Here is an 18,721-nt window from a genome sequence, read left to right as displayed (position 1 = left end):
ACTTTATTATAACAGACATACTGGAGATTAGGTTAATTTCTGTGTTTCCTAAAAAAAAAATAAACTAGGTCTTGGCTTCTGAAAAACAACAGCAATTGTACATTTCAAAATACAGTAAAGCTGGGCTTCCCTGGTGGCGCAGTGGTTGGGAATCCACCTGCCAGTGCAGGGGACACGGGTTTGAGCCCTGGTCCGGGGAGATCCCACGTGCCACGGAGCAACTAAGCCCGTGCACCACAACTGCTGAGCCTGTGCTCTAGAGCCCGTGAACCACAGCTGCTGAGGTCCGCACACCTACAGCCCGTGCTCGGCAACAAAGAGAAACCACCGCAATGAGAAGCCCGCGCACCGCAACAAAGAGTGGCCCCCACTCGCCGCAACTAGAGGAAGCCCGCGCACAGCAACGAAGAGCCAACGCAGCCAAAAAATAAATAAATTAATTAATTAATCTATTAAAAAAATACAGTAAAGCTGAACCAACTATAGGGAGAGTGTAGGTAGCAATCCTGTGAAAAGCAGTGTTGACTATGAGCAGAGTCACAATATACCAGCCTTTTCCTTTATCTGATTTCCTGCCCATTTACAGTTACCATTTCTCTCTCCTTTTTTCAAACTACTGATCTACTTCTTTTCTACAGCATAGTGGAAGAAGCAGACTTTCATCCAGAGTCAGACATTTAACTGCAGCTCCCTGGTCTAGTCACCTAACCTTTCTGGAAAAGTCCTTTAATTTCTCTGGATCTCAGTTTCCTTATTTGCAAAATAGGAACTTTGATGCTTATAGATCAAAGTTGGTGGAATAATCTTGGGTAACTTAAATTACTGACTTTTTGGTCATTTCCATCACAGTGGGGAGAAGCTTAAATGAGATAATGAATATCAAATGGCTTTGTAAAGCGTTATGTACACATAAAGTGTTGTCACCCTTCTAGAATGACACTGAGCGAGATGTCAACAGCAAGGAACAGAGGAAAGCACACTCCACTGCACATCAGAGGTCCCAGCTGCCAGTCCTCATCGCTTATGCTGTACCTGTGGGCACAGTCCTTCCCTTCTCTGGACCCGAGCTTCCTCACTGGTAGGAGAAGGGATCTGATTTAACAAGTTCTAATGTCTCTCTTCTAGTTAAAAAACACTCTAGTCTCTAAATACAAGATACGGAGTGCAAAAGATTTTTCTAATTAAATGCTAAAAAAATGTTAAAGTTATTATTATTCAGTTCAGAACCAAAGTATGGAAAATAGTCTGTAGGATCTTTGAGAGGATTTTTTTTTTTTTTTTTTTTGCGGTATGCGGGCCTCTCACTGTTGTGGCCTCTCCTGTTGTGGAGCACAGGCTCCGGACGTGCAGGCTCAGGGGCCATGGCTCACAGGCCCAGCTGCTCCGCGGCATGTGGGATCCTCCCAGACCGGGGCACGAACCCCTGTCCCCTGCATCGGCAGGTGGACTCTCAACCACTGCGCCACCAGGGAAGCCCTGAGAGGATTTTTAAAGCCAATTTCAGGTCACTGGATTTGAGTATTGATAGATCTCTATGAGCAGTGGTTTTTATTGCTCAGTATCTCAAAGGTAGCAGCAGCGGTTCCTCAAATTATCACACTCAGAATTTTAGAGTTGACAGATGTCACTAAAACACTGGCCCCTTTTATCTTTTAGATCTCAACTCAAAAGTAACCCGACACCACTCAGTTACTCCTATCATACGGTGCTGTTTATTTCTGTCTAAAAAGTTATTATTGTCAAGCACCCTTCTTTAAAATGTAGGCTCCATTAAAGCAGGGATTTTGTCACTTTCATTCCTAGCAATGTCCCCAGTGACTAGCACAGTGCCTGCCACATAATGGGCACTCAACAAAAATCTGCTAAGTGACTAAATGAATAAATGACTGCATCTTGTCTAACCTTATACCTGTCTCTTCTACAAAGTATTTCTTAAAAAAAAACAAACCTGAGACAAGTATTCAGTCACTACTTAAATGCCCCTAGGGATGTGGGCATTTTTTTTACCTCTAAAAGGATGACTGCACTGTTGAGTAGGAAGGGTGCAGGGATATATCCATTAAAAAACTCTTCTTTATACTGAATAGAAAACCACGGGCTTTTTGTTTTTTTGTTAGCTTCAGAAAGCTCAGCCCGTCAGTCATAAAGTAGCAGCTTGCCTCTCCACTGACAATCCTTCAAACACTGGAATATGGGTTGTCAAATGCCTGCTTTGTCTTCTCTTTATTTCTTTATTCTTCATATCAAGACTGTGTTGATATAATGTTTTTTTTCTTTTTTTTAAAGTCCAAATTTTGTGTGTTTGTGTGTATACACGATTCGGACATGTGCTCTTGGAAAAACTTTAAAATCAGTCTGAAATCCATCAAAATAATAAAATGCTTAGCTGGGACTGCTAGCACCTGTTCCATCTTGTTTTGTCAATCTCATGGTTGTTCAGGATAGCTCTGAGCACAAAGCAAGCTCAACAATGCCTCATTCAGTGGGAAACACTTCACTTTGTCTGCCAGTTTCACATTCACTGCAATCACTGACAACCTTGGAAAATGCACATTTAGGCATGGTAATCTGAGACAGCTGGATCCCTTCACAGACCTTGCAAAAGGCTGAACTAGTCGATCCATCATCTGCCAAAGGTCATTTTAACAGCTCCTTTTTGCAATAAGTTATATAAAATTTTAGACAAAAAATGACAATAGAGAAAAATCAAGTTAAGACAATTACAGAAAGGGGAGCGTGAGAAGAGGAATGAGTGACTGGAACTGTTACATGCTGTTTTCCTCAATATTCTTCAATGGAAGGGAAGGAGGCCCATGACAAGGATTCCAGAACCACACTTCTACCCACTTTCCTATACAATCTTCCACTGAAATTTCCTTTGTCTTTGGACCCTTCAGCTTTAATTCTTCAGCCTTCTGATGGTTTTCAGCAGAAACTTCTGATCAACAGGTAAGATATTTCACTAGATGGAGCAGCAGATAACATATTATAATAAGAGTCAATGTCCACTCACGTTCTTGACAATAATTATAAAAAGGAAGAGGAGAAAAAAATCAATATTTGAGTGGTGCACACCAAATGCCAAGTTTTTATGGTCAAGGGAAGCTGACAGCAGCTGCTTAGAGGGCATCCAGAGCCATCCGTCACCCCTCAGACCAGGTTCATAATCACCAGGGGCTAGAAAGGCAAACAAAGCTGCAGCTGTAGATCCACTAGAGACAGTTGTGTCTCTGGAAACTTTTTTTTTTTTTTTCGTAGGGAGAGCGGGGAATAGGTTCTTCTGTATATTTAGAGGCAGGAACCAAGTCTAGGTAATGCTCCATAATTCTCTTCACCTGGTAAACATCCACTACCTAGATGTTATTTCAAAGAGAAGCTTACTTCTCAAAGTAATTTAATGGGGTTGTTACTGTTAGATGCAAGTATTTATTAAAAAGCCTAGAATACTGAAATTGCCTTCTCTCAAAAAAATAGGTGTTTACTATTATTGTTTATCTTCTGCCTCCTTCATTACATTGTAGGTTCAACAAGGAAAGGAAACATACCTATTTACCAATGTGTCCCCAGCACCTAGTAAAGTATCTGGCACATAAAAAGTGTTCAATAAGTATTTGAGGAATGACTTCTAATGTTCTCTTTGCTCCACAGATAAGAGGCTGACACTCAGAGTGGCAAAATGACTTGGCCAAGATAACACTGATTTTAAGTGGTGGCGTCAACATTTCTGGTTAACGCAAAATGTGTGCTCTTTAACAGTTCAAGGATTAGGATGATAGCCTTAATATCGGAAAATATATCATAGAAAGAAAATGACATACTCTTCACCACACTTCTCCAGAAACTTCTGTCAAAGGTACTGGGCTGGGTGATCCATGTCACTTTTTCAATACTTTTATTTTCATTTTACACAGCTCACTATACTCTATATGTTTGCTTGTAAATGTAGAAAATCACACTGCATTTTCTTGATATCTAATGAGTCTTATCTGATATCCATTAAACAGTATGTATAAAGGTAAAATCAAAAAAATTAGATGTGTTAACAGCTTTTCACAGTTCCATAACACAAGGTAGTTACATCCAACTATTTGTACATTTTACCCTAAATTTTCCTTGGGACAATTCTATTACAGATGTCTACAGAGAATTCAATAATTTTCTATTCTCCTACAAAAACTCACTTTCTCTGGGCAAAAGCACTGACATACATCATTTAGAAAAGTTAGGGTTTTTTTTTTCTTCTGTAGAAATACTAAGAAGAAGGCCATCTGAAATGACATACAAATATTTCTCTCATGTTATAAAATTAAAATTGAAACATTTCTATTGATGATTTCCTCCCCTTTGTTTTCTCTGTTCATTCTTCCTGAAACTTCTGTTTTTTACGTTAGACTTCCTACCCTGGTTCTCTAATTTTTTTTTTTTTTTTTTGGCTGCATTGGGTCTTTGTTGCTGCGTGCGGGCTTTCTCTAGTTGAGGTGAGCGGGGGCTACTCTTTGTTGCAGTGCATGGGCTTCTCATTGCAGTGGCTGCTCTTCATGTTGTGAAGCACAGGCTCTAGGCGCGTGGGCTTCAGTAGTTGTGGCTCGCGGGCTCTAGAGTGCAGGCTCAGTAGTTGTGGTGCATGGGCTTATTAGTTACTTGGTGGCATGTGGGATCTTCCTGGACTAGGGATCAAACCCGTGTCCCCGGCATTGGCAGGCAGATTCTTAACCACTGCGCCACCTGGGAAGTCCCTGGTTCTCTAATTTTAATACTCTATTTGTTGTTGTCATCTGAAAGTTCCTTTGTTACAGCAGCCTGTTCTTGTTTCCTAGATGCAACATTTTCTCCCATCCCTCTGAGAATATCAGAGTTCATTTGAATTTTTCTCTCCTGCATAGTGTCCAAGCCCTCCAAATTGCTTTCTTTTTCAGTTATTTTAGGTCTCTGTTCTTACCTTAAAAGCCTTCCTCAAATGTTTTGCTAAGAGTAAGGCACTACAAATCTGACTAGTAACTCTGTGCTTGTGAGTGGAGCCTGTAGGCTGAGGTAACACGATCTCACTGGACTGTTTCCCTGGAAAACTCCCAATGCCTGGATCTTTAAGGCCTCTTGGTCACATTTCCCTAAAGAAAGTCTCCTCCAAGACGCAAGAGGGAAGAGATATGGGAACATATGTATATGTATAACCGATTCACTTTGTTATAAAGCAGAAACTAACACACCATTGTAAAGCAATTATACACCAATAAAGATGTTAAAAAAAAAAAAGAAAGTCTCCTCCAGTATCCTTCCTGAAAAGTAATCTTGGCTTCTAGTGTCCCAGGAACAGGGTGTAGTAAGATGGCTGGGAGTCTCCACATTTAGAATCTAAACTTTCACTTAATGCCTCTGTGCTCAGTAATGGGACCCAGGCTTCTACACTGCCAGGTATCACTTATTTTATTCTCAGAGAAACTCCTCTACTCAGTCTTGTGTTAGGGCTGGGGAGGGGTGACTGTCTGCTCATGCTGAGTTAGGCAAAGAACCTGTGGGTCGAACAGCTTAACTGTTTCTCAGACATCTTTAAGACAATTCTCTTCTCTGGCCCCACCTCTACTCCTAGTTCCAGATATCTGGGACCACCAATTCCTGAGCCTTCTGGGTAGTTTAAAGGAAATCAGGTGCTCCTCTCTTTCTCTACTGCTGGCTTAGGATTTCAACACTCTCGGTTCTGCTAAGTTGTGTATTGTTGTTCATCTGCTTTCCCACATTCAAAATTTGGTTGCTGTTGTCTCCTTTCCTTTTTTAATAAAATTTTTTAAATTTTTTGGCCACGCCATGCGGCCTGTGGGATCCTAGCTCCCCAACCAGGGATCGAATCTGTGCCCCCTGCATTGGAAGCGCAGAGTCTTAACCACTGGACCGCCAGGGAAGTCCCTCTTTTCCCTTTCTTTATGGTAATAAGCCTTAAAAGAAAAAAAAATCCCTTCACGGTAATTTTTAGTGGAGTTTGAGGTGAGAGTGGAAAATAACACATGCATTCCATGCTTTAACCAAATTAGGAGGCTTTTTGAACCATATGTAAACATTTCAAAAAGTAATTCCTCTGAAAGAGAGGGGATAATGGCTTAATTTTCTCATTGTGCCCTTTCCAGAAGCTCTGAAACAGAGCTCCCATCTAAAGGCCCCGAGAGATTAAGTGATTTATCCAACGATCTATAGTGTGCTGGCTGAAGTGGAATTTGAATCTAGGTCTGATACTCTGGCAAACAGAAAATTCTTCTTCACATGCAAAACGTTTATGATCTATTCAGCAAATGTTTGTGAGCACTTATGGTAAAGGCTTCGTCAAACTTTAACTCTGATCTTTATTTTCAGAAACTGCTTTAAAACCATTACAGAAGTATGAAAAAATTGAGCCCCAAAGATTTCTTGAGTACTCACTAGGGCAGTGAAATTGTGCTAGAGAGTGTAGGAGATTATGAGAGAATCAGATTTAAATCCTGTCATAAGGAACCATGACATAGCTATAAATGAATAAAATACAAAGTGGAAAACGCACATGCCACAAGGAAGATGTAGATGAAGGGCAGAAGGAGAAGAAATTACTTTCAGCTGCAGAGATCAGAGTTGGTGTTATAAAGGATGTGTATTTAAATTGTATCTTGGGGAGAAGAAGAAAATCATATTCCATGTAGAGTGAACAGCATAGTATTCCTTGAATATTTTTAACTTGGTAAAGGTAATTTTGAAGCTCACAAGAATAACTCTGTCAAAACAACAGAACCCATCAAATCCTTAGAAGATGGTGCTACTTTGATGACAATGACCTTGTGTGACTCTCTGAACGTGTTCTTCACCTATCTAGACACATTTTTCTAAGCCACGGACCTTGCTTTCATCATTTAACACATCATTCAAACCACTTCAGTAAAACAGTGATCACGCTGAAGAGGGGTCTCAGAGGACTAGATGACACTCCAATTAACCAAGCGCATCAAGCCAGATTGTTCTACGCTTTGGACTCAAGAGACTGGTGGAGAGAGGAGGCAAACAAAGGCAGAAAGAGCGAGGACCCAAGTGAAAAGAGCAAAATGCATGCGCTAAACACAGGGCTTTCAGTCTGACTCCTGTGGAAAAGCCTGTCAGATTATTCACCACCGACCTTAATAAGGTTTACAATAGCCCGCCAAAGAGAATCACAAACCAGAACATGTACTTGGAGAGCTCATACTCAGTGAGAACAAGAACACTGCAAGACTGACCTGGTGCCTTTTTAGATGTATGTGCGTCCTCCTGAGCGCTGCAAACACAAGGCTAGAGGAGGGCGTGTGTTGACTTCTTTTTTTGACCCAATTAGGACCAACTTAAAAATCCAGCTTTTCCAAATAATACTGCTTACTTCCCTCCCACAGATTCGTGTTGTGACTTGAATGACACAAGAATATGAATGGATTAACTAATTAGTAAGAAGCAACAGTGGGACTCTCTCCTCAAGCCATTCGTTCCATGGGAGAAGAGAGAAGCAATGCACAGCCTGTGAAATTCAGAAATTCTGCCCTAATATGTTTTAGGTACTCCTTACCCCTAGAAATTAAAATCATCAAAATTGGTAAGACAAGCCCTTACTATGTACACATTCAGCCCTAAACATCACCCAGTCCACTGAATCAGGGCATGCTTTCTATAAGAGTCAAACAAATATTCTGGGGCAGGATTCATCTTCCCAGTTTGTCCTAGTTCAGAAATTTTGTACTCTTGTTGCTGATCCTCGCTTCTTTTTTCTTCTCTACTTTTTTGAATTTTCACACTGATTCTTGTCATGAAGGCTCAAGGAAGAAGTGCAATTAATTCCACGTGGGTTTTGACCTTTACTTCATTCTATAACTAATCCACATGAGGAGAACTACAACACATTTAAGGATCTAAAAACCATAAATAAAAAACATAGAAAGGGGCCAAAATCTTTACATCTAGTAAAACTGCTGTGCTCTAGTCAAGCTTAATAATCTCATTTTTCCCCTTCTTAGGGGTATTTCCATCTTTATTTTACTTCTGCCAACTCCAAATGCTATATACAGCTGACAAAATCCTGGAAAAGAAGCACTTCATGCAGAATTGAGAAGAGATGGGGGCAGTTCTGTCCCTGGATAAGGAGATAGTCTGATATTAAAGATTCTTTGCTTAAGGCACAAGTGTACCTGTGACTTTTTTAATGGCACATTTTAGCTGCACACAGCATCATCTTTTATGAAAGAGTGTGGCGAGAGGCCTTGTTATGAGTCCCCGTGGGGACTGTGACAGCACATTAACAAGGGAAGGGGCAGTATGAAGAAGGCAAGCAAGGGTGAACCTTGTATTTTAGGAGTTTAAAGCAAGGAAGGCAGCCTTCTAACTCTTGCATCACCAAACCTCAGGGATTTTATGGAATTTATGGAATTTGGTGGGGGGAGTGCTAGGTAGAGGTAGAAGGGATAGAAAACTCTGGTTCCCATTTTGTCTCTATCTGATTCTTGTGTAATTTCAGGAAACTTCCTTTGCTTGGTTTCCTATATTTTTATCCCATTTGTTTTTTTACCAGCTGGTACCCTAGGGGAATAAACTGATTGACTCAAGACGCTTTGAGGAAGGTATCCGCACAAATAGGTAGACCTTGCATACCTAGACACTTGCTCTCTCCTGAAGGGTTTACAAAGATCCACCCCAGAGTGTGCTGGGGAGTGGGAGGGGCTCCTCCATCTTTTCTTTCTTTCTCCCGGGGGCAACTCCCTTCAAGACAACCCAGCTCAACTGTCAACTCCTTTGAGAAACCTGCCACCCTCCCAACCTTTGTGGCTGAGAGCACTTCATAAACATCTTTACTAACAACACTATCACACTGCGCAGGGCTTTAGGTGTCTGTCTTCTCTGTCAGAGGCAGTCTTTTCTCAGCTTTTTGTGCTCCACTCTCCGAGGCTTAGCACGTGGTAAGTGCTTAAATAGTAATTACTGAATGAATGAAAGTTTCTACCCTTTGGAGTGTGTACCTAGAAAGGGAACCTTTCACTTTTAAAAGTGAGGATAAACAGAAGAGAAGCAATTCTTCTTTGAAGATGGTGACTACGTTTCAGAACAGAATTTGTTACTCAGGATTTTAAAATGCTATTGAGATTCACACTTCTCTCAATCTACAGTGATTTTAAACAGGTTTTACCACATCTGTTCCAAGAACACTGTGGTGAAAACAAAGAAGAAACTGGCTCTTCAGTGCTTTTTTGGACCAACTTCCCACTCTCTTCAGGTAATGTTCTCATCATATCTGCTCCTAAAAAAAGAACCTTGGGGTTCTCTTCATTATTGAATCACACACAATTTCTTATCTATGGACTCAAAACCTCCGACTCCCATTCCCTATCACATATTTTTTGTTGCCTTGTACCCCAAATGAATCTGGTATATAACACATTCCAGGGCCTTACTCTTCTCTCTAAAGACCTACTCCACCACCTGTGTTTGGTCATCTGTTCTCACTTGCCTGTCTGGTGGATCATAGGCTCCCAGAATACAGAGACTACGATCACATAGTCCCTTTCAAAAGCATTTAGTTAAGCATCGCACACACAGAGGTGCTCAACAACCCTTTCTGATGATCATAATCAGACTGCACTTTACATCCTCGAAGGCTATCTCCTCCCCCTTCTGATCTCACATCTGGCTCCTCAACAACCATTTTAAAATGCAGTGAGAAGGGAAACACCTAACCCTTCTTGGCCCTCACTCCTGACCAGTGGTCCTTTTCTACTCTCCACTTTACTACATGAGCCAACACGCTCCTTCTGGCATTCAGGTGTCTCACACTCAATGATGACACTTTTTCACACTGTTCCTTACACCTTAATCCTCCTCAGTCTTACAGTGTCAACGAGTGTGTTTTCTCCAGTCTTCTGAAGACCATTCAACAGTTTACCTCCAGGATAAATGAACATGATCAACGAAACCCAAATACATCGATGGCAATCTCGCTCCCTAAATGACAGTCTCTTTTTATTACTCTTTGTATCCCTAGCACCCAGCAAAATACTGGCAGACATATATGTCAATATGCAATATAAATATGTGCTATTTATTAAGCAACTATCTATCTATCCATCTACTCACATACCTATCTGCCTACCTATCTTAACTGATCTCCCTGTTTCCATGATTGCCCCTCTATATTCTGTGCTCCACAGAGCACCCCATCATCCTCTGAAAATATAACTCAAATCATTTACTCTCAGAGTAACATCTAAAGTCCTTACCGTGGCCTACAAGGCTGCATATGATCTGGCCCCTGGCTACCTCTCTGACTGTATTTTTTCCCTGTTTTCCCTTTCTAACTCCACTCTAGTCACCTGGGTCTCTCTGCTTTCCTTAAACATGCCAAACACACTCCAGCTTAGCACCTTTGTATCTGCTGTTGCCTGATGGCCCCCTCACACCATTCCAGTCTCTGCTCAAAGGCTGTTTTATCAGAAAGGACTACTCCACTTCATTTTTTCCCTTAGGACTTACCACTGCCTGACAAATTATATATTTAGTTTTCCTTCTGTTTTTTGTACTTAATGCCCCACCCCTCACCAAATGCAAAACTCCATTAGAATCAAGAATGGAGTGTCTGTCATTACTATATCCCCACTGCCTATCTAGCAGATATAGCAGGAGCTCAAAACCTGGATGAAGAAACGAATGTGGAAGAAAGGAATGGTGAATATGTATGCATGCTCTAAATCTTAAATCTATTAGTTACACTGTCTGACAGTATTGCTATGCCTCTGCATATTGTTAAGTCACACAATTCTAGAGTTGCTGCAGAAAGCTAAAGAAAGACAAGAACAGACTGCTTAGAGTCACAGAATGTTAGTCTGGAACGGGGCTTAGAGATCATTATTTTACAGATGAAGAAACTGAGACCCACTGTGAGGGACACTGGCTTGCACAGCGCCACCTAGAAAAGCAGTAGCAAAGCTGGACCTGCAATCCAGGTCTTTCATTCCCAGCCTACGAGTCGTATCTTTACACCACGTAACTTCTCAAATGTTCTACACTGTATCTGGTCTTTTACCAAATACATTTAATGATGAGGATTTAAAATATGCAAAGGGAAATTATATAATAGCAAGAGCTGAGCTCCACAGATCAAAAATACTAGTTTTCCCTGAAACAGGCTAATTGGACAAGCCCTTCAGGATTCTGTTGGGAAACTTAGTTCTGAGCATCTGTCCACCAGTATTGCTAACCTGTCAGCTGATACATACATATTGTATTTCCTCTTAGATTCTCTTTCATGAAGAAGCAGAAGAATATGGTTTAACAAACATTGAATACTTTATTTTTGCTTTCTTTCTATAGTGCAAGTGAATTCAGTCTGAAGATATCTCCTTAGAAATTCAACTGCATTCATGCATTACAAAAATCACAGAAAAAGAAAATCACAGAAAAAGTATTTGACCAAAAGAAAAAAAGTTGATGAAATTGTGACTGCAACTCATCCATGATCTTGTTTAAGGAGTTCTTTCTACTTTTTAAAGAGTCCTCCTTTATCTGAATCAATGTACATAAGATACAATTCTTGAAGCACTGGTGATTATACAGACTTTATACTACTATAATTCACCCTGAGCCAGATGTCCTTCTAATATAAGTCCTATGCATTTCCTTACAGATCAAAGATCATTGTACAGAAATCTTAGCACAGACCTCTAGTGGAGCTACATGTAGCATACCAAGATAAAGTCCACTCTAAATACAGCTATAAAGAGTAAAGACATTAAAATTGTGCTAAATGCATACACCTAACCTCCTCTAAATCATATCACACCCTGTCGCCCAACACATGATATGATCCTACTGGAACAAGGTGGTTTTTTTTTCTTTCTAAACAAACATATAGAAACTATACATCCAAATGAGTAGGGCTGTACTTGTTAATAAAGTAATCACCTCTGGAATTTATATATGCATTCCAACAAGGCTACTATCACACATAATTTTTTTGGAATTTCTCTTTCAAATCACAGGTTCTCCACATTTAGTGTGCATAAGGATCACACTGGGAACATGTTAATAATGCTGATTCTTAGAAATGTGAATTTAATTGGTTTTAGATGGAGTCTAGGAACCTGTATTTTTTTTTTGGCTGCAGTCGCCAGTGGCGGCAGTCGCCGTAGGAACCTGTATTTTTAAGAAGCGCTCCAGATAAGTTTTACACAAATGATCTGTGAGAAATAACACTTTAGAATAGTCAGCTCACAAGCCATGCAAGGGTATCAAAATAAGGACTATTGAGTTAAACTCTGTTTACATGTACATATAACACACTGGAGGTTTCACTTTTTTTCAAAATCTTCATCCTTCCTGATAGAACATATTAGTACAGATATATACAGAAGCACCTATTTCCAAACAACATACCTCCATAAAAGAGATTCCTAAGCTCCAGACATCAGAATGGATTCCATATTGCTCCCCTGAAATTCTTTCAGGCTGTAAGAAAACAGAAGGGAGCTTGTGAGTTGATGTAAGCTACTCCAGGAAACACATACGCTAATGTGAGCTCAGTTAAGGCAGAGAGCCATCAATATCTGCACAGCACATTATGAAAAGAAAAACAATTTTATATGTACGTGTTTTATATAGATAATACATAGAAACCGTATAGGTAATATAGGTATATTGGATATAATCTCATTGAATCCTCACAAAGACCCTATGAGGGAAACTTTGTTATAAAGAAAATGAAGGCTCATATTAGTGAAATAATTTAGGCAAGTCCTAAACTACTAAATGAGCTGAGAATTCAACCCAGACCAAATCCAGTGAGTGGTCTTAGTTGTGGAGTGACAAATTACAGCACATTATATAATATCATCACTTATTTGCATTTTGGGAGATGGGTCTGAATCACTAGGAATTCTGTTATTTTAAATTTTTTATTTGGAAATAATATTAAACTTATAGGAAAGTTGAAAGATTAAGACTAGTAAAAGAACATCCATATTTCCTTTGCCCAGATTCACCTACTACTCAACATTTCATCCCATGTATCAGGGTTTCTTTTTGATATAAACCAAGGAACAGTTCAAATGGTCCATTTGGGACTCTTGGTCCTCCATTCAAGATATGTAGAAAATACTTGGTCTAACAATTACCTGCATACTCTCTACTTCAACGGAAATAATTGCATACTGAAGTGGGTGCTGCCTGGTCTCTCTATCCCTCCAGGATTTGGCATTCAGAAAGGTACTTCACAGAAGTCTTTTGAATGAACACAGGAACAAATGAACAAGAGAAACTGAGGTTTTGCTGAGATGGAATGGTTGCTCAAGGTTACACAGCTAGTCATGGCAGGGCTAGGATCATGACCCACACCCCTTGGCCCCCAGTGCAGTATTCTCTTCTTTATACCATCCCTAGAGTTCTTGGAAGCCACCACAGCCATCATCCTTCAAAAGTTTCCATGAGAGCCCTTACGAGTAACTGGGGTCAGGGTCAGCCTGGTCCACTGCAGACGGAAGAAATGGATATCCACCACTCACCAGCAGGGGATATACCATGAGTGTAGAAGATGTGTGCCGGACACTCTCAGGTGAGTTGGCACAGTCCTACATCTTGGGGAGTTGGCTTAGTTGGGACCCAGAACTTTGTAACCTACTTCCCACTCCCACCTATGAGGCTATCTCAATGTATTTAATGCCTTCTCCCCCACTTTTCATAAAATCACATAAAGCCCTACCCTGAGGTAGCAGATTGGATTGTCTTATTTCTGTTCCTTTATTTATTTCTTTAATTTATAAAACCCCTTTCCTACCAAGAATAATTCTTCCCAAGTGTCATGTGACCATTTCTCCCAGCTGCTACCAGATATGGTCATTCCAATCCCCTAATACTTTTTCTTTTATCTTCTAATCCCCCATACCACCACTTTTCAAGGTCCTGGCTCATACCTGCATGAACCCATTATCCATTCTAGTTAGATCAATACATAATAGGATGCGTTCATATGCAACTGGCCAGCCAGTTACAGGAATAATGCCATCATCATAATATCAACAACGGCATCATCACTCTGTGCATTTATTGAAGAATTTCCATGTGCCAGGCACTGTTCTAAGTGCTTTTCATGCATATTTCACTTCAGACTCATAAACACCCATACTAGACTGGTACTATTATCATCCGCATTTAACAGATAAGGAATATGAGAACAGAGAGATTTAATTTGTACCCCCTAGAAAAGGATAATAATAGCTATCATTTAATAATCACCTAGTTTGTCCCAGACACTGGGCTAGATACTTCGCATCCTCTACACTTTATAACAATCTTACAAATATTACTATTTTAAATTTATTTTATTTATGTATTTTTGGCTGTGTTGGGTCTTCGTTGCTGTGCACAGGCTTTCTCTAGTTGCAGCAAGTGGGGGCTACTCTTTGTTACGCGTGCCACAACTACTGAGCCCACAAGCTGCATCTACTGAAGCCCGCGTGCTCTAGAGTCTGTGTTTTGTGACAAGAGAAGCCACCGCAATGAGAAGCCTGCACAATGCAATGAAGAATAGCCCCGCTCGCTGCAACCAGAGAAAGCCAGCACGCAGCAACAAAGACACAATGCAGCCAAAAAATAAGAACTTAAAAAAAAAGTTTAAAAACAATGTCTTAAAAAAAAAAAGAACTTCTAGCAAACATGAAAATCCTAAAATCCTCTAGAATTGTTAAAGAAATGACCAAATGTTGCCTTCCTCCTTCTGTCCTCTCTCCCTTTCTTCATCCACTAACTGACAGTTATCAATATACAGCACTTCATCTAGAAGTGCAAGACCAACAATAAGGTTAAATATAATCATCACATTTGCCCACTGAACTACTAAAACAAATGTAAACTGTAATGTGAAAATAAAGCACAGAAAAATTAAATTTAAAAAGAAAAATTAGCAAAAATGATAATGGTCACAGATATCAGAAGGCAAATAGGAGAACTCCTTAAGGATGAGAGTCTAACAACTTCTCATTAGAGAAGTTATTCTTACAGTAAGCTAACAGAATGAGATTACTGTTGTCATGCAGCACTCAAGCACGAATGCTGAGTGAAAGGTGGGCAGCCAGCTCTACAGGTGTATCCTCAAGAATTCGTAGGGACTGGGAAACATGTCCAGGTGGCTGACACTGACACAGGTACAAGATAAGTCCCAATACATTCTGAATGTATAGAGTCAGGACTTGATGGCCTAAGGCTGCACAATTCAAATCTGTTCTCACACTTGAGGCCAAGGTGGCCTGCTCTGTCCTCTCCCCTCTAAAACCAAACCAAACTAAACCAAACCAAACCAAACCAATGGCCAGGTATGACACTACTGAGAGAAGACCTGTGATGAACATTTTTCTGTTAAAAAGCAAAAGCTGAGTTACTTTCTGACATGACATTTGTCACTAGTGTGGAAAGCTTAATAAACGGAAAACCATGACTCTTGTCTGAAGCACCTGTAGTGGAGTTAAAGTGTCGGGGAAAAACTCTCGTCTGTACTTAATGAGAACAGTAAGGAGTGGTGATGATATAAAAAGCAGAGGATTCTAAAAGGGCAGTGGCTCTAAGATGGCATGCACACTCCACCCCTCCACTTACCGCCGTGACTGGGCATTTACCCAGGGCCCATATTTAGTTAACTCATTCCAAAATTGTCTCTATTTATAACACAGTACCCTAGGGTTTACTTGTCAAAAGCAGGACGATACCAAGGTACATCCCTTACCTCTTCCCATAAAGGAACTTCTGCTCAGGCTACTCAGAAAATTAACAAAGTATGCACAAATACTTTAGGCTAGTATGTAATCAAAAAGTATATATCATAAACAATGGGGATTTTTTAGAAAGCCGGCAAGATCACTGTGTGGGCAGTAGAGCATACTGGTTAAACAAGGATTCTGGAGTCACACTGCTCTAACTCAACCTATTTTCCAGTTCACTAATTCTCTCTTCTGCTCCATTCAATATGCTACCAAATAGTGAGCTTTTCATTTTTATCTAGTAGTTTTGTTTGGGACTTTCTCGAATCAAGTATGTCACTTAAAAAATTTTTGATGTAAAGTCTGCTTACAACTGTTGTTCCTTCATGTTGCTCTGTTTCCTCGTGTGACTAGTTTTCTTTGGCTGCTTGTTAGTTTTTGTTCTTCAAAAAAATGTTTGGAAAGGTTCTCTGAGGCCTAAAGTGGATGTGCCCACCTCAAGCAATATTCTCAGCATGAAGCTCCTTTTCCAACTCAGGTCACATATACAAACATCCAGGGTGTAAATCTGTGCCAGAGTTAAGTCTATGGCCACAACTTTCTCCCTTTTCCTTTTTCTCCTGCTGCTCTGCTTGGCTCTGAGAAGCCTTCTCTTTTGTTCCCTGGGATCGGGGAGGAAGAGCAGCTTTAACTCTGGTTTGCTTTTATACTGGGGTGAGGGCCTCTTCAGGCTTCCAGCATAATATGGGGAAGATCTTCTCCAAGACCCTCTGCCTTAAGGGAGCCCCCATATCATTCACAGCTGTAGCAGTACAGCCAAATGTCCTCAGGAATAAGCAGCTTTGGTGCTCTGACATTCTGCTTTCCCTTCTGTTTCAGGTTTCCATCTGAAAACCGTCCTGGGAGTTCCCCGTTGTCGTTTTAGCTCTTCAGTGCACTTGAGATGGTTTTTAAAGTATTTTAATTAGCATTTTTCAACAGAAGAGTTGGTCCAAATAACCTAATGTGCTACTACCAGAAACTAGAAGCTGGTGTCCTAATTAAATCTTGACTGTCACTACTTGCCAGCTCTGAGAACCTGGGCTAAAGTTACTTCACCTTTGGTTTCCTCATCTGTAAAATGAAGACGATAATAACAATATGTATGCTTAATGGAGTTGTCTGAAGATTAAATAAATCCATGTAATATGCTCAATTCAGTACATGCCACGTGGGGATGCTCAGTAAATGTTGGCCTCCTTCTAATCAACACCACCATGTACGATCACTGCATGAGCATGGCCAACTGAGTTGTATCACGTAATCTGTATAGGTTATAATCTGGGTAAAGGTAATTTCTAAGAACAGGAATAGTCCAGGTAGAAAACAATGTTCAGGAGATAAGAAGTTATTTAGATTGACTTTCTGATACCAAAGGACAAGTATCTGCATAAGATTTCTTAATTTCAAAACTTCAGGTATTCGTAACAATAATGTCAAACTTTTATATTTGATTTTTAAAAACTGTAATAGGACTTCCCTGGCAGTCCAGTGGTTGGGACTCAGTGTGCTGCAGGGGTCATGGGTTCAATCCCTGGCTGGGGAGCTAGGATCTCTCATGCCGCATGGTGCAGCCAAAAAAATATATATACATAATACATCACAATGACTGAAGAGTGGGTTAAAGTTTCAGGGACTTCTGTCTTTATTATTAATTTTTTTAATAGCTTCTTTTTTTATATAAATTTATTTTATTTACTTATTTATTTTTGGCTGTGTTGGGTCTTTGTTGCTGCGCATGGCTTTCTCTAGTTGCAGCGAGTGGGGGCTACTCTTCATTGTGGTGTGTGGGCTCCTCATTGCAGTGGCTTCTCGTTTCGGAGCATGGGCTCTAGGCGTGTGGGCTTCAGTGGTTGTGGCACTCGGGCTCAGTAGTTGTGGCTCGTGGGCTCTAGAACGCAGGCTCAGTAGTTGTGGCACATGGGCTTAGTTGCTCTGCAGCATGTGGGATCTTCCCAGACCAGGACTCAAACCTGTGTCCCTTGAATTGGCAGGTGGATTCTTAACCACTGCGCCACCAGGTAAGTCCCCTTCTGTCTTTAAAATAGAGTAAAAGTTCTAGTAATCAGAATTTCCAAGAAATGATTTAATTTAATATAAGCCACCAAAGCCTCTGGACCCCTTTTGTAATCCTTCTGGATGAAATCCTTTTAAAATATAGTTGAAAATATTTCTTGCTTTGGATTAAAATGTTCATTAAACCTAATTACCTGCCCCTAAGATGTAATGTGTCCTTGAACACGCCCCTTCAGTTTTGGGGTCTCAGTATCCTCATTGGTCAATGAGGAAGTGGGACCAGATGACTTTCCAAGTCTCCTATAAGACCCACTGTTTAACATGCCCCTAAATTGTTACTGTTTTTTTGTTTGTTTTCATAACTTAAGGATCTTAGAAAACCCTCCCTATCTTTATCCCAATTACCATTTTCTTATACCTTACATTTCAGATTGTAGGAGAAGTAAGACTGTTCACACATGCACGGCTATTTCTTTGATTTATTTTCTTTTCAATATCTGAGCAGTCTAGTTGGTTATATTTGAGTCATCTGGGGGTCTTCTATATTTTATCACACAAGTAAGATACTTATTAATACACAAAAGTTAAATGCTCTGCTTATAATTAGTGAACAAGTCATTTTTGGAATGCAACTTTCATGAACTGATTCATCATTTAGCACCATGTGAAGGACTGCATATAGAGAATGAGTAGAATAAACCCTGCCCTGTGAAAGTCCTAATCTAGATTTGGAGAGACACATAAATAATCTGGATAGAATGAGAGGCACAGCAGTTAAAAGTTCAGTCTCTGGAGGCTGATTATGTAGGTTTCACTCCTGACTCTGCCACTTATTAGCTGTATGAACCTGGTAAGTCACTTAACTTCTCTATCCCTTGGTGCCTTCATCTGTAAAAGAACGATAATATTACCTACCTCATAGGGTTGTTGTGAGGATTTAAAGAGATAATATATGTAAA

General features: G+C 40.2%; 1 protein-coding gene across 9 annotated transcripts in view; it reads right to left on the bottom strand.

Moving 5' to 3' along the window:
• Positions 1 to 18,721, bottom strand: part of MAP2K5 (mitogen-activated protein kinase kinase 5) — a 262,889-nt gene that overhangs the window by 88,937 nt on the left and 155,231 nt on the right. For all 9 annotated transcript variants that reach the window (XM_060152940.1, XM_060152910.1, XM_060152922.1 and 6 more), the window contains one exon: positions 12,397 to 12,468. In XM_060152940.1, the coding sequence (XP_060008923.1) occupies positions 12,397 to 12,468 (72 nt within the window). The remainder of the gene's footprint in view (positions 1 to 12,396; positions 12,469 to 18,721) is intronic.

This window comes from Lagenorhynchus albirostris, chromosome 1, assembly GCF_949774975.1.
Source record: "Lagenorhynchus albirostris chromosome 1, mLagAlb1.1, whole genome shotgun sequence".
Classification (NCBI taxonomy): Eukaryota; Metazoa; Chordata; class Mammalia; order Artiodactyla; family Delphinidae; genus Lagenorhynchus; species Lagenorhynchus albirostris.
The sequence above is the reverse complement of the archived record's forward strand: the minus strand, read 5'-3'. Positions and strand labels throughout refer to the sequence as shown.